At 37.9% G+C, this 25,028-nt stretch overlaps 1 protein-coding gene across 18 annotated transcripts in view; it reads left to right on the forward strand.

Moving 5' to 3' along the window:
- Positions 1–24,500, forward strand: part of PLEKHA5 (pleckstrin homology domain containing A5) — a 243,905-nt gene extending 219,405 nt beyond the window's left edge. For 13 of the 18 annotated variants that reach the window (XM_041735427.1, XM_041735432.1, XM_041735429.1 and 10 more), the window contains 7 exons: positions 6,667–6,785; positions 10,587–10,796; positions 11,907–12,047; positions 12,475–12,599; positions 17,856–18,001; positions 21,222–21,327; positions 23,641–24,500. In XM_041735427.1, the coding sequence (XP_041591361.1) occupies positions 6,667–6,785; positions 10,587–10,796; positions 11,907–12,047; positions 12,475–12,599; positions 17,856–18,001; positions 21,222–21,316 (836 nt within the window). In that variant the 3' untranslated portion in view covers positions 21,317–21,327; positions 23,641–24,500. The remainder of the gene's footprint in view (positions 1–6,666; positions 6,786–10,586; positions 10,797–11,906; positions 12,048–12,474; positions 12,600–17,855; positions 18,002–21,221; positions 21,328–23,640) is intronic. The other 5 variants (XM_041735431.1, XM_041735438.1, XM_041735439.1 and 2 more) reach the window with 2 other exon arrangements.
- Positions 24,501–25,028: the final 528 nt, after the last annotated feature.

The following is a 25,028-nucleotide window of genomic DNA, read 5'->3' on the forward strand; positions in this document are numbered from 1 at the left end:
TATCTTGATTGAAATAATTACAAAAGGTGTTTGCAGGTGCAGCTAGGGAGAAGAATACATTTAACAAACCTCACCATTTGTGCATTTAAGATCTATGCATTTCTAGTTACACATTCTGCCTCAGTAAAACTAGGAAGGAACAGTAAAGACAACAACCAGAGACTTTACCGCTTCCTGTAGTTTGAAAGAGTTCCACAACATTTCAGAGAGAAGGAAAGTGAGCAGATATGGAAAGTCTAAAGCAGAGAACTAAAATATTTGATAGCAATAGCATATGAAACAGGAGGAAATTTGTTGGTATTCATATGTGTTGAAGTCCTTGTATTGTTTCAGAGGATGGTAATGATCATGATTAACTTTATACTTCAAAAGTTAATTGTGCATGCTTAAGGGTAAGATAAAGTTAAGAAATAGACTGTAAACAAACTGAATAAGAATCCAAAAGAAAAAACAGGAAGTAGGGGAAATGTAAAGCAAAAAATAGGATGACAGAAATAAGCCTAAGTATATGAGTAATTATAACAAAATAATTAGACTAAATGCTTCACTTGAAAGAAGAGTATTGTCAAATTGGATTTAAATTTAAAGTATAGCTGTGTCATGTTTATAAAAACCTCTAAAACTTAAGGCAACAAGAAACTTGAACCTAATATTGTGTGAAAATATCAAGTTGTAGAAAGCTACATAACATATAACATATAGCTCCACGTATGTGTATGTTAAAAATATGCAATACTGAAGTAGATTTTTTTTAGGAATTCAAATATTAGAGAACTATAAAGAAAAATGGGAAAATAAATGCATAACCCAACAGTTAATTACTTCTTAGGAGAGACAGGAAAGAAGAAGGGATTAGGGAATGTTGAAAAAAGGCTATTAAAGGTAATGATGATATCTTAAGCTGTGTGATGACTAAATGGGTAGATAATTCTTTATGCTTGCACATATTTTATACTTCTTCCTTTGTATCTGCTCTGTTTAATAAAAGCAATAGAGAGAAGTCTCTTTCATTTATCCAACCAATAATTTTGTAGTAAGTGCTAACTAAAAATGTAGGTAGTGTATAAGTTAATGAAATATCAGGCATATAGCCACGATTTGGAGAAATTTTTAAAGCACAGGTTCACAACCAACCACCTACAAACCAGATCTTTGTTCTCCTTTTTGATGAATACGCAATACACGGCCAAGATTTTTTAAAAATCAGGGTGTGGGGATCCCTGGGTGGCTCAGCGGTTAAGCACCTGCCTTCGGCCCAGGGCATGACCCCGGGTCCCGGGATCAAGTCCCACATGGGGCTCCCTACATGGAGCCTGCCTCTCCCTCTGCCTTTATCTCTGCCTCTCTCTCTCTCTGTGTCTCTCATGAATAAATAAATAAAATATTTTTTAAAAAATCAGGGTGTATACAACACCTGAGCAGACACTTTACAATAGAGTATATTTACATAGCAAAAAAGTATGAAAAGGGTTTTTAGTTACAGAGAACTGCAGATGAAGACCACAGTGAAATTCCACTTACAGGCCACATTGACCACATTACCACATTGACCAAGGTTAAGACTGGCATTACCTTTTTAAATTATCTAAATGTTTTTAGTAGTAGTTCAGTTGTTTTATTGAGACTTTCCAGATATACAGCGATATCATAATTATAGTTTTCCTTTTTCCCTTTCCTAATTTTATACCTATTCTTTCTCTGGAGCCAGTAGTTGCACAATAATATTAATAGAGAAGTTAGTGGATATCCTAACTCTATTGTTGACTTCAGTGGAAATGCTTTAAAATTTTTCCCATTGATTGTGCTACTGGGTTTGTTGTGGGATATGTACATTGATCATATTATGAAAGTATCTGTTTGTTCTCATTTCAGTAAGTTTTTTTTTTTTCTTTTAAAGATTTTATTTAGTCACTTGAAAGAGAGAGAACACAGGCTAGGGTGGGGAGGGAAGCAGAAGCAGAGGGAGAAGCAGACTCCTTGCAGGGAGCCCAACACAGGGCTCGATCCCAGGACCCTGAGCCAAAGGTAGATGCTCAATTGACTAAGCCACCCAGGTACCCCAAGTTTTCTTTTCTCATGAAAGGATATTGAGTTTCATTAGATGCATTGCTAGCAATCATATTTTTCTCTTTATATATTAATATATTGAGTCACAGGTACTAAATTTTCCGAATTAAACCATCCATTTGCAGGGCACCTGGGTGGCTCAGTCAGTTAAGGGTCTGACTCTTGGGCAGCCCTGGTGGCTCAGTGGTTTAGCGCCACCTTCAGCCCAGAGCGTGATCCTGGAGGCCCGGGATCAAGTCCCATGTCGGGCTCCCTGCATGGACCCTGCTTCTCCCTCTGCCTGTCTCTCTCTCTCTCTCCCCCTCTGTCTCTCATGAGTAAGTAAATAAAATCTTTAAAAAACAAAAAAAGGGAAAAAACAAAGGGTCTGACTCTTCAACACAGGTCTTGATCTCAGGGTTCTGAGTTCAAACCGCACATTGGGCTTCACACTGGGCATGGAGCCTACCTAAATAAATAAATAAGTAGATATTTAAAAATGTTAAAAACCATCCTTTTGCGTTCCTAATATAAACCTCATTTATAGTATATTTTTCCTCTAATGTGTTACTAGATTCTATTTGATAATGATTTATTTCATATTTTTGCATTAATAGTTATAAGTAGTAGTATCTATGAATATAGGTGGCAGGATTCTTAGCCAAAAAAAAAAAAAATGTGTTGGTTGCTAACATTTTATTAACTTTATTTGAGAGAGAGAGCACACAAGCAGGGGAAGGGGCAGAGGGAGAGGAAGAAGCAACCTCCCCGATGAGCGCAGAGCCTAATGCAGGGCTCGATCTCATGACCCAAGCTGAAGTCAGATGCTTAACTGATTGAGCCACCCGGATGCCCTGTTGGTTGCCAACATTTAAAACTTGGGACTTTGTAGGGGCACCTATGTGGCTCAATCAGTTAAGCACCTAACTCTTGATCTCAGCTCAAGGCTTGACCTCAGGGTCGTGAGATTGAGCTCCACGTTGGGCTTCATGCTGGGCATGGAGCCTACTTTAAAAAATGGGGACTTTGGGATCCCTGGGTGGCGCAGCGGTTTGGCGCCTGCCTTTGGCCCAGGGCGCAATCCTGGAGACCCAGGATCGAATCCCATGTCGGGCTCCTGGTGCATGGAGCCTGCTTATCCCTCTGCCTGTGTCTCTGCCTCTCTCTCTCTCTCTGTGTGTGTGACTATCATAAATAAATAAAAATTTAAAAAAATGGGGACTTTGTAGCTTTTCTTTAAAACTCAATAGACAATAGACAGGACACCTGGGTGCTCAGCAGTTGAGTATCTGCCTTTGGCTCAGGGTATGATCCCACAGTCCCGGGATTGAGTCCCATATCGGGCTCTCTGCATGGAGCCTGCTTCTCCCTCTGCCTGTGTCTCTGTCTCTCTGTCTCTGTGTCTCTCATGAATAAATAAATAAAACCATCAATCAATCAATCAATCTCAATAGACCTAGGGGCATTTGGCTGGCTCAGTTGGTAGAGCATACAACTCTCAATCTCAGGATTGTAAATTTGAACCCCACCTAAAAAACTCAAGTGAACCTAGCCAGAATGCCTGTTTCAATAGCACTTGGTTTCCTGGACCTGAGTAGTTTTTATCCCCTTCAGATAGGATATGGGTTGCTGTGTATCACTTGTGTAACATTTTTAATCCCTGTGGGCAAAGCATTTAGTACATAAGTAGAATAAGGACTACACTATTCTGTGCATATTTTATTCCATTCTTTTTTTCTGGTTTCTACATAGTCCTAATGCCACATGATCTGTATTAGATAAATATGACCAGTCAAGTTTATAAAATTTAGCAACTATTTAATAAGTGACTTTAACTCATCAGTAGAAATTTTTTGAATTGGAAAAAAGTAAAGAAGTTGATAATTTGTTCCATCAATGCATGTCTTTACTACTAAAATATACTTTGACTGATGTATGTTCTCTATAGGGTTTGGATTCTTCCTTGAAGTTTACCTCTTAAAATTTAGGTGTTTTTCTTTTTTTCTTTATTTTTTTTTTAAGATTTTATTTATTCATGAGAGACACACAGAGAGAGAGGCAGAGACATAGGCAAAGGGAGAAAGAAGCAGACTCCATGCAGGGAGCCCAATGTGGGACTCGATTCCAGGACTCCAGGATCACGCCCTGGGCCAAAGGGAGGCTCTCAACCACTGAGCCACCCAGGCATCCCTTTTTCTTTTTTCTTTTTCTTTTTCTTTTTTTTTTTTTTCTAATCTCTACACCCAACATGGGGCTCATACTCAACAACCCTGAGATTAAGAGTTGCATACTTTCCCAACTGAGCCAACTATGAACCCATAGGTGTTGGAGTTGTTTGTTTTTTGACTTATAGTCATAAGCTCTCATCTGAATAAATTGTCTGAAGTATGCAGATCAATTACGTCATAATTTGTGCCACGTGACCTAAAGTGAGGCTTTTAAAAATGGATCACTAGCTGGGATAATAGAAGCTTTCTCTTTGTTTGAACTGCAGAATTACCTATGTTGTGTATCAACTCAACTCTTCACATTCTTAAATATACAACCTTATAATACTAATAGAGTTTTTTTAATACGATTTTCTTTTTTTTTTCTTTTTTAATTTTTTATTTATTTATGATAGTCACACAGAGAGAGAGAGAGAGAGGCAAAGACACAGGCAGAGGGAGAAGCAGGCTCCATGCACCAGAAGCCCGACGTGGGATTCGATCCCAGGTCTTCAGGATCACACCCTGGGCCAAAGGCAGGCACCAAACCGCTGCGCCACCCAGGGATCCCTACTAATAGAGTTCTTAAACAATATTAAAACCTGAGCTACCAATTGGTGTATAATTGAAAGGAGTCCTAAATGATTGACCTACCATCTGCCTTTGGGGAAGAAATTAGACTTCCTTTTAACTTTTTCCGTTAGTTGATGTAACTATAAGTGAACCCAAAGAGAATGATGTTTTTCTTTTTCCTTTTTTTTTTTTTTTTAAGAAAACCATTGAGATTTTAACAATTTTTTCTTTTGCCAGCATCCTCCATGGATAATAGTACACAAGATGACCACAATATAAATGTATACATTTTATATGTTAACTTACTTTTAGTTTTTATTGTTATTGTATTAATGATGTTGTGTTCTATGGTGTATGTTCATTTTAGAAATTTTTAAAAACAGGGATCCCTGGGTGGCGCAGCGGTTTAGCGCCTGCCTTTGGCCTAGGGTGCGATCCTGGAGTCCCGGGATCGAGTCCCACGTCGGGCTCCTGGTGCATGGAGCCTGCTTCTCCCTCTGCCTGTGTCTCTGCCTCTGTGTGTGTGTGTGTGTGTGACTATCATAAATAAATAAATAAATAAATAAAAAATTTAAAACACAGCAAGTGACAGTGATTCCCTATAGGGTGACTTGTTAATGTTGTTAGTGGGCTCTTTATTAAAATAGTTCAGTGTGACTGGAAAGAGAACAAATGGAAATTAAAGACATGTAGGTAAATTACTTAACCTCTTTGGGTCATGCCTTTCCTGATCTTTGATATGTGAGAGGATTAAAGTACTTTCAATCTCTGAAAATGTTGTGAATGGAAAGAAGGCTAAAGTAGAAGCTCCAGCCATGCTGTTGCTGAGCTATATGGACTTGAGGAAGTAAATTAATGCAGGTAGATATTGCACTTCATTCATTTTTTTTCTTAAGATGGTTCTTGTGAGGATATATATGATCCATTGGTTATTACTAATTTTATAATTAACTTTTTTGATGTTGTCTATTACTGTAGAACTTTAGGTCAAGTACATTAGACTACTACATTTTCCCTGGTTCTTTTCAAAAGATAAATTTGCCTTTTAGAGCGCCTTGCTGGCTTGTCAGTAGAGCATGCAGACTCTTAATCTCGGGGTCGTAAATTGAAGCTCCACTGGGTATAGAGATTACTTAAAAAGAGAATCTTATCTTTTAAAAAGTAAGCAAAAATTAATTTGCCCCCTTTTTTTTTTTGAGAGAGAGAGAGAGGGAGAGAAGAGAGTACACGCTAGTGAAGGAAGGGGGTGCAGAGGAAGAGGGAGAAAGAATCTTAGGTAGTGCAGAGTTCACAATGCTGAGATCATGACCCGAGCAGAAATCAGGAGTCAGACACTTAACCAATTGAACCACTCAGGCACTCCCAATAAATTTGCCTTTTGATTTTAAAAGTGTCAGAGTGGGGGACTCCTGGGTGACTCAGTGGTTCAAGCGTCTCCCTTTGGACCAGAGCGTGATCCTGGAGACCCGGAATCAAGTCCCACATCGGGCTCCCTACATAGAGCCTGCTTCTCTCTCTGCCTATGTCTCTGCCTCTCTCTCTCTCTCTCTCTCTCTCTCTCTCTCTCTCTCTCTCTCTGTCTCTCATGAATAAATAAATAAAATCTTTAAAAAAAAAAAAAGAAAACTCAGAGGGGAACCTGGATGGCTCAGTCAGGTAAGCATCAGACTCTTGATCTCTGCTCGGACCTTGATCTCAGGGTTGGGAGCTTATGCCCAGCATGGAGCCTACTTAAAAATAAAATTAAATAAATTAAAAGCCTCAGAAATTGAGTATGTCAAAAGAAAGCAATGTTGTGTGAAAGATGTTTTGTAGAACTTACTACTCTTTTAATTTTTAGGTTCCCACTTTCCTGTTGGAGTAGTCCCTCCCAGAACAAAATCACCAACACCTGAATCTTCAACAATAGCCTCCTATGTAACCTTAAGGAAAACTAAGAAGATGATGGATTCAAGAACGGTATTTAACTTAGAAGTTAATTTCTAGAAGGATTCTTAAGCCTCTATATTGCTTTCTCATACATAATTCCCCCCCTTCTTTTAGTGTTTCACCAAAAAATTTTTTACATACTCAAGAAAAACTTAGTAATCTTAATTTTTTTAAATTACATTTGGGAAATTAGCACGTAGGGGACAGACCTACTCAATACCTACTCTAGGTTTGTTTTGATCCAGAGGGTCCACAATTTGTAGAATCTATTCTCATATAGCTGCCCTATGTTACATCTCCTGACACCTCTCTAAGAATTTCTTTGATGAAAGTGATAGACATATCCTGTGGTCAACTAAGGTAATGGATTTCCAAGCTAACCTGAGTTTAGAGGGCTTTTAGCTATGGTAGATTTGGAGTTTGCCAGTCCTCTGGTGACCCTGAAAAATGTGAACTGAGATTGGGAAATAAATTCTGTATTTCACATATTCACCTGAGATCCATTTAATTCAGCCTGCTGTAAACCAGTATAAGCTTGGTCATTTTGGGAACATTGTCAGGATACTTCACTCCTTTCACCAGGTAGTCTCAGAAATTTGGGTGCAAAGAATGTGGGTTTTTTTATTATTTTTTTTTTTTTAAGAGAGCAAGAGAGCACAAGTGGTGGGAGGGGGGAGGGCAAAAACAGGAGGAGGAGCACACTCCTCTCTGAGCAGGAAGTGTGATGCAGAGCTTGATCCTAGGACCCAGGATCATGACCCGAACCAAAGATAGATACCTAACAGACTGAGCCACCTAAGCACCCAAGAATTTTTACTTTTCATCTTTATAAACTCTCTACTTATTTGGTATGAGGCAATTTGATAATTTTAAGCTAGAAGAATGAAAAATACTACAAATGATAAGATTTATGGTTATTCTTGAAAGATATTAAAATACAGCTACAAAGTATGTGTGTAAAACACCTGACAAGTTTATATACAAGAAATATTTTTTAATTAGTACAAAATTGTAAAGATCTAGGAAGATAATTACTATAGAATAAAAATTAATGAACAACTAAATATCCATATTAACATTAGTGGTCATGGTTTTATAATAGCATTGTTTTTTCATAGTTAGACTTTTTCTTTTAAAGATTGAAAGAGTGGGATCCCTGGGTGGCGCAGCGGTTTAGCGCCTGCCTTTGGCCCAGGGCGCGATCCTGGAGACCCGGGATTGAATCCCACGTCGGGCTCCCGGTGCATGGAGCCTGCTTCTCCCTCTGCCTGTGTCTCTGCCTCTCTCTCTGTCTCTCTGTGTGACTATCATAAATAAATAAATAAATAAATAAAATTTAAAAAAAATAAAAAAATAAAGATTGGAAGAGCATTTTTTTGGAAATTATAATATGAAAATAAATCAACAGAAAAAGGTTTTAAAAATGCATGTTGAGGGGTACTCAGCTGGCTCCACTGAAACAGCATACGACTCTTCATCTCAAGGTTGTGAGTTCAAGCCCCATGTTGCTTGTAGAGATTACTTGAAAATAAAATCTTTAAGAATTTAAAATAAAATTTAAGTTAAAAAATGCATGTTGAGGGATGCCTGGCTGGTTCATTCAGTAGAACATGCAACTCTTGATCTTGTAGTCATGAGTTCAAGCCCCACACTGGGTATAGTAGAGCTTACATTAAAAAAAAAGTTAAAATATGTGTTGAAATGAAAAAGAAACATATTTAGTAGATTTATATTCTATAACTATTTTTAGTACATAACTATCTTAAATAGTAGATATCTTCTATTTAAGAAATAGTATGAAAAAATACCTTTAAAAAAAAAAAAAAAAGGGATCCCTGGGTGGCACAGCGGTTTGGCGCCTGCCTTTGGCCCAGGGCGCGATCCTGGAGACCCGGGATCGAGTCCCACATCGGGCTCCCTGTGCATAGAGCCTGCTTCTCCCTCTGCCTGTGTCTCTGCCTCTCTCTCTCTCTCTCTGTGACTATCATAAATAAATAAAAAATACCTTTAAAAAAAAAAAAAAAGAAAGAAACAGTATGGAAGTCTACAGTTCTAAAATATCGGTACAGGGAAGGCATTTATAACCAAACTCAATACCAGAATAAAATACTTGGAGCATAACAGATAAGTTCCTTAAGAGATGAGGAGTGAACATAGACCAGTTATTTTTAAGAGTTTCTTTATGGAAAATATGTAAGTAATTCACGAATATATGATAATTTTTCAACCCCATAATAATTTTTAAAATGCTAACTAAAACTGCAAAGAGACCGTTTCCAGTTATCATTGGAGAAAAAAGATCTAAAAATTAATATCTGGCATTTAAAAACAATAGATCTTTAATAATATGACAACTTGGAAGAAGTTGCAGTGTGACATTTTTTGTATAAACGTAGAAAATCCGGGAAGACTACATTTGTAGTTACTAAAAATAAAAGATAAAATAAGAAACTTAATAAAATGCAAGACAAAAATAAAAGGAAAGGGATGCTGTAGGAGCTAGTTACCAATCTGTAGCTAGAATTTACTTTTTTTTATGATTTTTCGGTTTGTTTGGTATTTTGTTTTCCAAAGTGAATGTGTTTTATTGTACATACAATGGAGAATCATCATCACTTGTGCACATTAAGGCTTTTCATTTTTCCTCTTCCTTTTAGTTTTTACTTGAGCTTTTAAAGATATTTATTCTATACAATTGAATATGGCTCTAGAGCTATAGCTCCTGCCCTACCGGCATTTTTTCAGATTGCAAGAGAGAGAAAAGATCTTAGAGGGTTTGCCTGACACACTGCTTTGTCACAGAAATGCTTATCTCTGCCCTGGGTTCTTTTGAAAGCAAGCAACTTCACCAATGTCTCAGTCCCCAGCAACTCAGACAAGAGACATAAAGAAGAAACCTATGGACTCTATGCCATAGATTCTATATATGATTAATATTTCAATGTTCTAGTATATAAAATAAGCTAAATTTTGCTTATGACTAATATTGAAGTTCTTATTTTGCATTTTATACAATATTGTTTTATATCTTTAATAAGTAAAGAAGTGAGATTTGGTTATTTATGTGACAAATATTTTTAAATCCTTCAGTAAGTCATAAAAATGAGCCATAAACACATGTATATATATAGTTTTCAAATAAAACCATCTAATTAATGGAACATGGTATTTCTGTAGTTCTTTTATTGATCATAAACGAAGAATTTTTCTCTACAAGCTGTCTCTCAGTAAATGTGTGACTTAAAAAATTACATTTTCGTTAAAATGAATCTGAGGTGCCTGGCTGGCTCAGTTAGTAGATCATGCTACTCTTGATCTCGGGGTTATAAGTTCAAGGCCCATGTTGGGTATAGAGATTACTTAAAGATAAAATCTGGGGGGGGGATTATAAAAAATAAATCTCATATATTTAGAAGCTGTTTTATACATTTTTCCCTAGTTTGAGTTTTATACAATTTCCTGTTTCAGTGACCATGTATCACCAATTACTAGTGAAGGATAAAACAGTTTGCCTTTCTGGTGTTAACAGACCTCCATTTTTGACTTTGAAGAAAAAAATAAATGCACTTTTTTTTTTAAGAATTTATTTTTTGTTTGTTTGTCTGTTTGTTTGACAGAGAGAGCACAAGCAGGGTGAAGGGGAGGGAGAGAGAGATGTGGGGCTCGATCCCAGGACGCGCGGAGGTTATGACCTGAGCTGAAGGCAGACGCTTAACTGACCGAGCTACCCAGGCGCCCCAATAAATGCACTTTAGAACATTTTTTCTTCCAACATACTTTTCAGAAGTTATTCTGCATCTTTGTGTTCATATGTCTATTTTTAATTTAAAGGAAAGACCAAGAAGTGCAGTGGACCAGCTTTGTTTGGCTGAAAGTACCCGGCCTAGGATGACTGTGGAAGAGCAAATGGAAAGAATAAGGAGACATCAACAAGCATGCTTGAGGGAAAAGAAAAAAGGGTTAAATGTTATTGGTGCTTTAGACCAGTCACCCTTACAAAGCCCTTCAGGTTTAAGGGATAATCCATTCAGGACTACCCAGGTACATCAATTGCATTTAATCATTCTTCTGTGTAAATCTAGTATCGCTTGAATCAGGATCATGGAGTTACAGAATTGATGGGTTTTCAAATGTCTGCAGTGTGGATAGTTATTTTATATTATTTAATTCCCATAATAATAAGGTAGTAGAGTGGAAATAGCCTGAGTTAAAAAATCAGAGTTATATTATTTGTTGGATGTCCTTGTACCAGTTGTGGACTTAATCTTCCCTACTGTAAGTTAGATGATGATACAGCCCATCCGATGTACTTCACAGAGTTACTAAGAAGATAAAAGTGCTTTCAGCAAATAGGAAATGCTATGCAGGTTACCAAGATAGTCCCCAATTCCCCCTCCAATAAAATGTGTATTACTCTGTCCTAATTTACCTATGACCTAAATTATAGCAGGAGAGAGCTTCTAAGTCTACTATTCATCACATTCCAACCTCAGCCTTGTGAAGTGATAACCATTCCATTTCTTATTATTTGTTTGTTACCCCAATTTATGAAGACAGGTTAACAGACTAGCAAGCCTTGCTCAGTAGCTTCTGCCTGGATCTTTCCCTATTAGTAAACATGTATCAAAGTGTTGCTCTGTCTTCCTAGAAATTCCTTTTCTATCTAATCAAGAGCTTTCAGGCATTGCTACTAAAGATTTAGCAGATTAGCAATTGAATAATTGCACATTCTACAAATTACAAAATGGAAAAATAAAAGAGATGAGAAAAAAACGTGTGGAATACTGAGATAGATAGATAGATGATAGATACATACATACGTTTTTTTCCTCTGTTGGTTTTATAAGGAAACCTCCTTGTAAGCGAAGATCAGCCTTTTTTCAAAATTAACGGGTGCTATCTAAAAACTTTACATGGCTGGGATCCCTGGGTGGCTCAGTGGTTGAGCGGCTGCCTTCAACCCAGGGCATGATCCTGGAGTTCCGGTATCAAGTCCCGCATCAGGCTCCCTGCATGGAGCCTGCTTCTCCTGCTGCCTATGCCTCTGCCTCTCTCTCTCTGTTGCTCATAAATAAATAAATAAAATATTTTGAGAAAAAAAACTTTACATGGCTTTATAGTATGAATCTCTGCTGTGTATTTTTTGGACAGCCTCGAAGAAGGGATGATAACATTAAGGAATTGGATACCGTCGTTAGAGAAAATGATGTAAAGCCGAACCAGGAAACTCCTGCAGCAGAAATTGTTCGACTAAAAGAAGCTGAACCTCAAAATATGGATTTCAGCAAAGAGGTAGATTATCTTAGAACAGATATTCCAAAAGGGTAGTTTTTTGAATATTAGATCAAGTGGTAAGGCTGAAAATAATTATGTTTCATTTCATTGGAGAGACCATAAGTCTAAGTGAAATGATCAATTTTGTTTAACCTGAGAGATGTATTCAGCACATCAGAAAAATGGGTTAATTGAACAGTTAAAACATAATCAAGGTTAGAATAAATTACTGTTAACCTCAATTAAAGAATCTCATATCCCAGAGCTGCTAGCTATTAGCAATATGCATTATCCCTCTAGGCAAATAATTCTTTGCATCTAGTAGTGAAGAATGTTAATATTTCTCATATACTTGAATCTCAATATGTATTTCAATTACTATTTGACAGGGTATCATTTAATGACGAACTTTTATTTTTTAATCATTTTTCTTCTTCTTCTATAGTTAAAAAAAAATGAGGACATTTTTTCCAAAACACTCTTCAAACCTGAACCAAATGGAGTAAGTTCAGAAGAAATGATAGATAAAGAGGGAAACCAAGAGAAAATGCCTGAAGATGTTTCATGCAGGTAATAATTAGGGAAAGCAACAAAGGAATCACTCCCAAAACTATATAACTACTTAATAATGGTGAACTCCTGATTCAAAAAGTCTTGGATTCCTGTCCCAACTTGGCTATTTAAGAATTATTTAGGATCTTGAGCAATTTACATAACCTCCCTAAACTGCAGATTCCTTACTTGTAAAAATGGGGATAATAGTACCTGTCTCACAAATGTGTTGCGGTGATTAAGTAAGAAAGCACAGGTATTGCATTTAACACTTATTAGCACCTAGAAATTCAATAAAGACCTTTAAAAGAGTGGCAAAAATTACATAAGCTGTAACATTGTCTCAACATTGCCCGTATAATGGATCAGTAATGATAGACACTGATCAGAAATCCAAGGTATCTGATGTGTTCCAAAAGTTATAATGATTTGCTATTTATTTTTAAGCTGTATTTCTTTTTTTTTGTATATATTTTTTATTGGAGTTCGATTTGCCAACATATAGTATAATACCCAGTGCTCATCCCATCAAGTGCCCCCCTCAGTGCCCATCACCCAGTCACCCTATCCCCCTGCCCACCTCCTCTTCCATTACCCCTTGTTCCTTTCCCAGAGTTAGGAGTCTCTCATGTTCTGTCTCCCTCACTGATATTTCCCACTCATTTTCTCTCCTTTCCCCTTTAATCCCTTTCACTGTTTTTTATATTCCCCAAATGAATGAGACCATATAATGTCTGTCCTTCTCCAATTGACTTACTTCACTCAGCATAATACCCTCCAGTTCCATCCACGTAGAAGCAAATGGTGGGTATTTGTCGTTTCTAATGGCTGAGTAATATTCCATTGTATACATAGACCACATCTTCTTTATCCATTCATCTGTCGATGGACACCGAGGCTCCTTCCACAGTTTGGCTATTGTGGACATTGCTGCTAGAAACATTGGGGTGCAGGTGTCCTGCCGTTTCACTGCATCTGTATCTTTGGGGTAAATCCCCACAGTGCAATGGCGCTAGGTCATAGGGCAGATCTATTTTTAACTCTTTGAGGAAACTCCACACAGTTTTCCAGAGTGGCTGCACCAGTTCTCATTCCCACCAACAGTACAAGAGGGCTCCCCTTTCTCCACATCCTCTCCAACATTTGTTGTTTCCTGTCTTGTTAATTTTCCCCATTCTCACTGGTGTGAGGTGGTATCTCATTGTGGTTTTGATTTGTATTTCCCTGATGGCAAGTGATGCAGAGCATTTTCTCATGTGCTTGTTGGCCATGTGCATGTCTTCCTCTGTGAGATTTCTCTTCATGTCTTTTGCCCATTTCATGATTGGATTGTTTGTTTCTTCGCTGTTGAGTTTAATAAGTTCTTTATAGACCTTGGATACTAGCTCTTTATCTGATACGTCATTTGCAAATCTCTTCTCCCATTCTGTAGGTTGTCTTTTAGTTTTGTTGACTGCTTCTTTTGCTGTGCAGAAGCTTTTGGTCTTGATGAAGTCCCAGTAGTTCATTTTTGCTTCGGTTTCCCTTGCCTTCATAGATGTATCTTGCAAGAAGTTGCTGTGGCCAAATTCAAAAAGGGTGTTGCCTGTGTTCTCCTCTAGGATTTTGATGGATTCTTGTCTCACATTTAGATCTTTCATCCATTTGAGTTTATCTTTGTGTCTGGTGAAAGAGAATGGTCTAGTTTCATTCTTCTGCATGTGGATGTCCAATTTTCCCAGCACCATTTATTGAAGAGACTGTCCTTTTTGCAGTGGATAGTCTTTCCTGCTTTGTCAAATATTAGTTGACCATAGAGTTGAGGGTCCATTTCTGGGGTCTCTATTCTGTTCCATTGATCTATGTGTCTGTTTTTGTGCCAGTACCACACTGTTTTGATGATCACTGCTTTGTAATACACCTGAAATCTGGCATTGTGCTGCCCCTGGCTCTGGTTTTCTTTTTCAGTATTCCCCTGGCTATTCAGGGTCTTCTCTGATTCCACACAAATCTTAAGATGATTTGTTCCAACTCTCTGAAGAAAGTCCATGGTACTTTGATAGGGATTGCATTAAATGTGTAAATTGCCCTGGGTAACATTGACATTTTCACAATATTAATTCTGCCAATCCATGAGCATGAATATTTTTCCATCTCTTTGTGTCTTCCGTTTCTTTCAGAAGTGTTGTGTAGTTTTTAGAGTATAGATCCTTAACCTCTTTGGTTAGGTTTATTCCTAAGTATCTTATGCTTTTAGGTGCAATTGTAAATGGGATTAACTCCTTGATTTCTCTTTCTTCAGTCTCATTGTTAGTGTATAGAAATGCCACTGATTTCTGGGCATTGATTTTGTATCCTGCCACACTGCCAAATTGCTATGTGAGTTCTAGCAATCTTGGGGTGGAGTCTTTTGGGTTTTCTATGTAGAGTATCATGTCATCTGCAAAGAGGGAGAGTTTGACTTCTTCTTTGCCAATTTGAATGCCTTTTATTTCTTTTTGTTGCCTGATTGCTGAGGCTAGGACTTCTAGTACTATGTTGAATAGCAGTGGTGAGAGTGGACATCCCTGTCGTGTTCCTGATTTTAGGGTAAAGGCTCCCAGTGTTTCCCCATTGAGAATGATGTTTGCTGTGGGCTTTTCATAGATGGCTTTTAAGATGCTGAGGAATGTTCCCTCTATCCCTACACTCTGAAGAGGTTTTTTTTTTTTGTTTTTGTTTTTGTTTTTTTTTTTTTCCACTCTGAAGAGTTTTGATCAGGAATGGATGCTGTATTTTGTCAAATGCTTTCTCTGCATCTATTGAGAGGATCCTATGGTTCTTGGTTTTTCTCTTGCTGATATGATGAATCACATTGATTGTTTTACAAGTGTTGAACCGGCCTTGTGTCCCGGGGATAAATCCTACTTGGTCATGGTGAATCATCTTCTTAATGTGTTTTTGGATCCTATTGGCTAGTATCTTGTTGAGAATTTTTGCATCCTTGTTCATGAGGGATATTGGTCTATAATTCTCCTTTTTGGTGGGGTCTTTGTCTGCTTTTGGAATTAGGGTGATGCTGGCCTCATTGAACAAGTTTGGAAGTACTCCATCTCTTTCTATCTTTTGGAACAGCTTTAGTAGAATAGGTATTGTTTCTTCTTTATAGCTGTATTTCTTTTTTTTTTTTTTTAAGATTTTATTTTTTTTTTTAAAGATTTTATTTTATTTTTTTAATTTTTATTTATTTATGATAGTCACAGAGAGAGAGAGAGAGGCAGAGACATAGGCAGAGGGAGAAGCAGGCTCCATGCACCGGGAGCCCGATGTGGGATTCGATCCCGGGTCTCCAGGATCGCGCCCTGGGCCAAAGGCAAGCGCCAAACCACTGCGCCACCCAGGGATCCCAAGATTTTATTTATTTATGCCTGAGAGACATAGAGAGAGAAAGAGAGGCAAAGACACAGGCAGAGGGAGAAGCAGGCTCCATGCAGGGAGCCTGACATGGGACTCGATCATGGATCTCCAGGATCAGGCCCTGAGCTGAAGGCAGCGCTAAACTGCTGAGCCACCGGGGCTGCCCTATAGCTGTATTTCTTGACTGGCCGTCTTATGTGTATATCCTCAATCTCACGCTTCATTAGAAAAATCACCAGAGCTGGAAAAGAGAAATGCTATGATTTTATGTTACTTAGAATGCCTTTATTTCGTCAATGAATAGCAAAATTGAATTTGAAAAACTTTTGGCAATAGCTGATAAAAAAAAAGAAAAACCTGCTGTTTTGTTAACAGCCATAGATTAGAACACATCTAGTATATTAAAAATCTATGAGTTTAATGATCCAACAACTGCAAAAAATAATTTGTTGGCCATTTTGTTTTTTGTTTTTTGTTTTTTGTTTTTAATTTATTGATGATAGTCACACAGAGAGAGAGAGAGAGAGAGAGAGAGAGAGAGAGGCAGAGACACAGGCAGAGGGGGAGAAGCAGGCTCCATGCACTGGGAGCCCGACGTGGGATTCGATCCCGGGTCTCCAGAATCGCGCTCTGGGCCAAAGGCAGGCGCTAAACCGCTGCGCCACCCAGGGATCCCTGTTGGCCATTTTGGACAATGCTAATGGAATTAAACAATATTCCTCAATGGCTGGAAAAGCTGTTAGCTGAAAAGATGTCAGGGAACTTTATGAGTGGTTCAAGAAACCCTTGAACTGGGCAGCTCGAGTGGCTCAGTGGTTTAGCGCCGCCTTCAGCCCAGGGCGTGATCCTGGAGACCCGGGATTGAGTCCCGCATCGGGGTCCCTGCATGGAGCCTGCTTCTCCCTCTGCCTGTGTCTCTGCCTCTCTCTCTCTGTATCTCTCATGAATAAATAAATAAAATCTTTAAAAAAAAAAAAAAAGAAAAGAAAAGAAACCATTGAACTCACTGATCTTTTTTAACATAACGAAAAGAAACAACCTGTTAATGCATAATAGTGCATGAACCCCACTTGATAAGATATTATCTGCCCCTTTCCCCATAAAACCTATATCCAATCAAGCCTCAAAGTCCTATCATTTTTATTAAAAATAAGAGCAATATAATCATCAAAATACAGAATGTGGTAAACTATGTAGGATGGGTAAAACCAGGTTCTTTCACATAGTGTTAAAAAATAAAGGGGAAGTGGGCGGGAGGTGGGGGTGACTGGGTGATGGGCACTGAAGGGGACAATTGATGGGATGAGCATTGGGTGTTATTCTATATGTTGGCAAATTGAACACCAATTAAAAATAAATTTATAAAATAAAAAAAAAGAATAAAAAATAAAAAGGATGTGTTGTGTGGGATAGGGTATTTTGGATTAAAGTTAACTTTAAGAGACTTGTCAGGCAAATACAATACGTCCATCGACTTTGGATCTGCTTGAAACTTGTAACTCTAAAATGATATAATGAGCCAATCAAGAAAATCTGAGCACTGACTGGATATTATAATAAGTACAAACTGAAGTTTTTACAGATTGAATGATATGTCTGAAATTTGCTTTAAAATAGTATGGAAAGTAGGAGACTGGGAGTTTAAATGAAACAAAATTGGTACAGCGTTGATCGCCTGAGTGTACAGATTTCATGTATGATTTGCTCTAATTTTTTTGTGTTTAAAAACTTCTATGGGAGGAGAAGAAAAGAGATTAATTAAAAGCAAAATGTTAGCAGTTACTAAATATAGATGGTGGCATTTTTGTGTATGCTAAATTTTCGTAATGATAAATTGGAAGAAAAAATTTATTGTATTCTGTAATAACAAGTTTTAAAACATCAATCTATTTTCATTAGCCCACAGGATGAGACACAGATCATAAATCATAAAGCAGAAAGCCACCTTGAAGAAAATATAAAGGACAATATTCATGAGCAGGAAGAAACGATTGTTTCTTATGAACAAACTCCTGAAGCGTCTAGAGAAAGTCAAACGATGGCAGGTAGATATTTCACATTTCATACTTTTCTCAGTGGGGTGTCCTCTGAACTTCTGCATTTATAGTTTGCCTTCCCACATGCACCTTCAGGAAGATTACCACTGCCCCCATCTGGGAAGGGGGGGCATCTATCTTGATCCACCACATCTCTCCCGACTCGGGGGTAACTTCTTTCTCTCTCTCTCTTTTTCGTCTGAACCTTAACACATATACCATAAATTTTTTCTAATAAAATATTCCAGAACTTGGAAAATGCACCTGTTTCCCTGAGGCTGGATTCTCAGTCTTCACAAACCTACCACCTTGGGAACTATAGAAGATTTAATACCTGAACTAAGTAGAATGGGTTTGTTTACTGTAGCCCCTGGTATAATCCACATCTGGGTTTTTCTTTGAGAGAAGATCATGATCCGGGGCACCTGGGTGGCTCAGTGATTGAGCATTTGCCTTCAACTCAGGGCTTGATCCTGGAGTTCCAGGATGGAGTCCCTCATCAGGCTCTCTGCATGGAGCCTGCTTCTCCCCACTCTGCCTATGTCTCTGCCTCTTTCTCTATGTCTGTGAATGAATAAATAAATAAAATCTTTTTTAAAAAAATTAATTTAAAAAAAAAAGAAGATCGGGATCCCTGGGTGGCGCAGCGGTTTGGCACCTGCCTTTGGCCCAGGGCGTGATCCTGGAGACCCGGGATCGAATCCCACATCGGGCTCCCTGTGCATGGAGCCTGCTTCTCCCTCTGCCTGTGTCTCTGCCTCTCTCTCTCTCTCTCTCTGTGACTATCATAAATTAAAAAAAATATATATATATATATATAAAAAGATCATGATCCATAGTGTGTCAAAAGATACGGGCTCCTGGGTGGCTTGGTCAGTTAAGCATCTGACTCTTGAGTCTGGCTCAGGTCATTGATCTTAGGGTTGTGAGATGGAGCCTCATGTTGAGCTCTATGGTGAGCGTGAAGTCTGCTTAAGATTCTTCCCCTCTCTCTGCTCCCCCATCTCTCACTCTCTAAAAAATTTTAATTAAAAATAATATTAAAGGGATCCCTGGGTGGCGCAGCGGTTTGGCGCCTGCCTTTGGCCCAGGGCGCAATCCTGGAGACCCGGGATCGAATCCCACATCAGGCTCCCGGTGCATGGAGCCTGCTTCTCCCTCCGCCTGTGTCTTTGCCTCTCTCTCTCTCTCTCTGTGACTATCATAAATAAATAAAAATAAATTTTAAAAAAAAATAATATTAAAAATGTCTATGCTACTTTCTTTTTTGTTTTTCAAATATTTTATTTATTTATTTATTTGAGAGAGAGAAGCCACAAGCAGGGGAAGCAGCAGGGAGAGGGAGAAGCAGGCTCCCCACTGAGCACTGAGGCCTTTGTAAGGCTTGATCCCGGGACCCCAGGATCTGAAAGCCAGATGCTTTCATGACCTGAAAGCAGATGCCTCACCAACTGAGCCATCCAGGCACTCCTCCTGTTTGTTTTGTTTTGTTCATTTGTTTGTTTTTGGAATCTTCACATATTTAATTTTCTCTTTTTCTTTATGATATTTGGCAAGGGGTGGGGATGAGGGGGATCATACCACTAGTCCATATTATTAACATTGGTTTTCATAGTCCATAAGCAAAAAACCATTAATAATCCACCCTCCTGGGGCACCTGGGTGACTCAGTGGATTAAGGGTCTGCCTTCAACCAAGATCATGATCCAAGGTCCTGGGGTCAAGCTCCCTGCTCAGGAGGGATCTGTTTCTCTCTCCCTCTGACCCTCCCCCTCCTCGTGTGTGTGCACACACTCCTTCTCTCAAATAAATAAAATATTTACAAAAATAATCCTCCCTCCTTTCATCCTCCTCTCCATCATTTTATAGAAGGGCAAATACAATGCAATTCAATTATCTGAGACTGTTTTTCTTAGGAAGAACACAGGATTCCAGCAGAGCATTTTCTGGATCTTATATACAACTAGCATGCAAATCTATGTGATTAGTCATGTTTCCTTGTAACATATTAAGCACTGTCTTTTCTTTTGCCTCTATCATTTATAAGGCATCACGCACAGGAATTCTCACCTTTTTTTTAATTGTCACTGACCACTTTCTGTTTTGGCATGTCTGCATAAAGTGTGTGTGGGTATATTAAAATCACAACATTTAGGGTCACCTGGGCAGCTCGGCGGTTGGGCGCCCATCTTCAGCCCAGGGCGTGATCCTGGAGACCCGGGATCGAGTCCCACATTGGGCTCCCTGCATGGAGCCTGCCTATGTCTCTGCCTCTCTCATGAATAAATAAATAAAATCTCTAAAATAATAATAATAAATAAATAAAATCACAACATTTAAACTGTTGATTTTATTTATTTATTTTAAGATTTTATTTATTTATTCATGAGAGAGGCAGAGACACAGAGGGAGAAGCAAGCTCCGTAGAAGGAGCCCTGTGCAGGACTCAGCCCCTGAACCCAGGATCACACTCCCTAGCTGAAGGCAGATACCCAACCACTAAGCCATCCAGGGGTCCCTGTTGATGGTATTTAGCTGCATGGAACTAGAAAGGCTTTTAAAAGTAAGACCTAGGAGTGCCTGTTGCTCAGTCGGTAGAGCATGTGATTCTTGCGCTTGGGGTTGTGAGTTCAAGCCCCCTGTTGGTTAGAGCTTACTTTAAAAAAAAAATTTTTTTTAATAAGTAAATAAAAATGAGATCCAACAGGAGTGATTTGTAGATAGACACCTAAAAATTAACCTCAAAGGCAAAAAAAAAAAAATAGTGGGGCAGCCTGGGTGGCTCAGCGGTTTAGTGCCGCCTTCAGCCCAAGGTGTGATCCTGGAGACCCAGGATCAAGTCCCACGTCAGGCTCCCTGCATGGAGCCTGCTTCTCCCTCTGCCTGTGTCTCTGCCTCTCTCTGTCTCTGTGTCTCACATGAATAAATAAAATCTTTAAAAAAAAATGGTGAAGAATTTTCCAATTGTGTTGAGGTATAATTGACATATAACATTGTATGCAATGTTTAAGCTCATGGTATACGAAGAAGAAGAATTTTTTAACAGTCTTCAAGAGACATTTCATGCTAAATAATCAGTTGTCAATTTAGAAAATAACAGAACCCAGATACAACTATTAAATCCTTCCTGAAATATGTTCCTGTTTTATGAGATCACAGCATCAGGATTTCCTTCTCCAGATGTGTCCTAAAGATTTTTATCTTCTCACATTCTCTTGGTGTGTTTTAGTGAAAAGTCTTTCCCCATCTCCTGAGTCCTCGGCATCACCAGTTCCAGCCACTCAGCCGCAGCTCACAGAAGGATCCCATTTCATGTGTGTGTAGTCTCAGAAAAAGTACGTCAGTTCCCTTTGCATTTGTGCTTTAACTTTAGAGTTTTTAACTTGATTTTTATTCATGTGTTGGTTTGGTGAACAAAAACTGAGATTAATTGTCGACTGTACATTAGGGATCGTTGGCAGAGCAAGAAGGCTGTGTATTTGAGCCATGGGCAATAACTCAGATCTCCAGCATTAGCCCTTGCAGTGATTTGCTGTGTGACAGCATTTTAGAGAAAATGCTCTTATTTTAGAGAAAATGTCTCTTATTTTAGAGAAAATGTCTCTTATTTTAGAGAAAATGTCTCTTATTTCATCATCTGTAAAAACAACAAAACTAAGAGGGTATGGCCTTTGCCAAGACAAGCCTCACGGTGTTTTGCAGCTGTGCTCCCACTTAGCATTCCTTTCCATAGTCGGATCTGAGAATTCTGTTGAAGCTATTACATGTTGATCAAGTAATGTCTTTTACAGTTCGTGCAACGTATCTACTGCATTGGGAGTTTAATTATTTTAAAGGACAAAGGAGTGTTTGTGGTACAGCCAACTACATGGAATATTAAATTGTTAAGATCTATCAGAAATTATTTCTAAATAACTAAATTTTTTTTTTAAGTAAAGGAGGTCACTACTAAAAAAGCTGTGGGTGGGGGAATGGGGAATGAGGAAACCTTGCTTGAACACTGTTCCTTCAACCAAAGTTTAAGAACTGAGGATAATCTCCTAAAATCTTACTTTTAACAATTTTATAGACAGTTGCTAAGTTTTATTTGCCTTTTTCTACTTGTAGATATATACTTTTTTTAAACTCTTTTTTTAACTGTGAGATAGAGCTATTTATGCCTTTTTCTGCATTATTTCTCTTACCATCTACCAGATACAGTAATATTGTGTACTTTACAGTTACCACCAGTTTGTTTTAAACTATTATAAACAGCGAAAACACATAGAGATACTACAAACATTATTGCTAACATATTCTTTGACTTTTAGATTCTCAAAATAGTACAAATACTTAGTATCCAGTAATGCTTATATTCTTAAATCTTCTTCCATTCATACCTTTTCTGTAGCAACTATAACCTGAGTCCTTTTGTTCGCCCTGAAGCATTTATGTCTGTCTTGTTATATTTGTAACTTTTATTTGAGATTATGTCTACATAGCGGGACGGGACACCTGGGTGGCTCAGTGGCTGAGCATCTGCCTTCGGCTCAGGGCATGATCCTGGAGTTCCCAGGATTGAGTCCTGCATTGGGTTCCTTGCATGGAGCCTGCTTCTTCTCCCTCTACCTGTGTCTCCGCCTCTCTTTCTGTGTCTCTCATGAATAAATAAATAAAATCTTTTAAAAAGATAGAGATATTATGTCTACATAGAGCCTGGAAGAGGCTCTGTTGTCAGCTGGTGTTTATGCAGGATTGACATCCTTTCTGAAGTTACAAACCACCTGTTTATTATAGTCTACCTATGTCTTGCCTCTGTCACTCATGCATTTAAACTTTTAACTTACTGTGGTTTGAAGTGACAGTTGCCACTAGTCACAGAATAATACCAGCATAGTATTTAATTCATACTTATTTAATTCTTCTTGTGCAAAGAATTGGTAGATGGCCTCTTCCTATCTTAGTGGAGAAGTATATATTAAAATCTAGTCTCATTATCTTTTGGCTCAAAAACAGGTTACAATTCTTTGTACACAGACCAATGATAATAAAGAATGTTGTTTGACAATAAAGAGTATTTACAGTTAAAACCCAAGTACATTTAAAGGTTCCTTAAGTTGTTATTATTGGATTTTGTTTTGTTTTACTTTCACTCAGAGTCAGTGGCATTATATACTAGAATGGTGTCCGGTTATTACTGGGTAATTTTTAGTCTCCTGGCATGCAGCCACCATGAATAACTAGTGGCACTCAACCCGTTATTATTTTTATGTCTTCTCACTCTGTGTATGTTATCTTGATGACTTAGTAGTTTTGGCAGGACTTTGGAAAGATTCATAACTGATGTTGCTGTGTAGGCAGCTTAGTATATTATTACATATTTTAGCAAAATTATGCAAATCTTCGCTTATTTTGTTGATCTTTTGGATTAAGCCACAAATTCGGCTACCTTTTTTTAATTCTGAATTATTTAATTTCATTTTTTGCTTTGTGAATTAAACCTGTGAAATGACAAGAAATTATCCTTCCGTTATATTATGTCTTAGGATTTTCGTGGCTATGCTTGTCAGTTCTGTTGTTATAGAACAACACCCTCAGTTACTTTAGGAAATGGTTACTCATTAACTTTTCAGGTGTCAAAAGTAATTTTCCCTGTCTTTATTTTTCAGCTATACTAACTTCTGTTGAAACCATTCAAAGCTAAGGACATGGACCTTCAGCAATGTGAGAAGATATTGTACAATATATTTTAAATCTATGAAATTCATAGTTCTGATGCTTTTGGCCACAGAGCATCATTTTATCACTTCTGGAAAATGTTTATTCCAAATAGCTTTAATGGCTCATATGTACACTCCGTAATCTCAAAGTTGTTCTGACACCAGCTTGCTGCTATGATTTCAGAGCACATAAGTAAAGGTGCTTTTTTAATGTGCGGTCTACAGCCAGAGCTTACTTAGTTGCTGATTTCTAGATTTTGATGTTTCTAAAGTTTAGGTGGATTTATATTTCTTTTTGCTTTTTCAGTACATAAATTTAGTTATTTCCAATGAAGCTTGTTTTCCTTTTTTTTTTCTTCCCATTTTGGCTACTGCAATGCTTTGTTTCACACTTGATTTGTAAAAATTTTATATATATATTTAAAATGTGCCATTTTATTATTGCTAAGTGAAGTATGTCCTGTTTTCTGCTATAATTATTTCTCAGTCAGATTGCAATGTCAGCAGTTACTGCCACACTCTTGTCAGCTTAAACACAAATGTTACCGCTTACTTTTTCTTAAAAATACAACTTAAAATGTAGGTATTTTGAAGTACTGGGCTATACTTCAATTGGGATAGTTGTGTACAGCAATAAGCAGTTTTTCAAATCCAGTACTTAGTTTGTGTACAAATGTAATTATGTTCATTGTGTATATATTATACAATGAGCACATGTAAGTATTAAAGGCTACTTACTCTTGTTTAAATGCAAATGTTCATATCTCATTTCTTTTTTATCATGTTAAATAAATGTTGATGTTCTTAAATCACTTGTGTTACAATGTTTGCTCTTCCCATCTAAAATGGAAAGTCTGTGGGGTACCTGGCTGGCTCAGTGGGTAGAACATATGACTCTTGATCTCAGAGTTGTGAGTTCGAGCCCCACACTGGGTGTAGAGATTACTTGAGAAAAATAAATCTTTAAACAGATAAATTAATTAAATTAAATAGAAAGTCTGAGACACAAGGAATTTCTCGACAAAACAATAGTCTGTTAATCTTTAGACAACACCATGAAAAGACTTTCCTGCCATCCAGCCCGACTCTCCCATGTGAGAGCTCAAGAAACATGAGTCCCGGGGAGATAAATTGACTGGGCCACAATCCCATTATGTTTAATGACAAAATTTGGACTGGAATATAGTTTGTTCCACTTTTCCTCTGAGGAAAAACTCAACACCACCGGGCAGGTTTAGTTGCGTGAAGTCTTCTTGCACTTATTTCTATTTGTTTCTGTGTTGTGGAAACTAGCTGCAAACATCTGCTGTCTCCGCTCAGTGGATTGGGCTTGAAGG

The sequence above is a fragment of the Vulpes lagopus genome, chromosome 21, assembly GCF_018345385.1.
Source record: "Vulpes lagopus strain Blue_001 chromosome 21, ASM1834538v1, whole genome shotgun sequence".
Classification (NCBI taxonomy): domain Eukaryota; kingdom Metazoa; phylum Chordata; class Mammalia; order Carnivora; family Canidae; genus Vulpes; species Vulpes lagopus.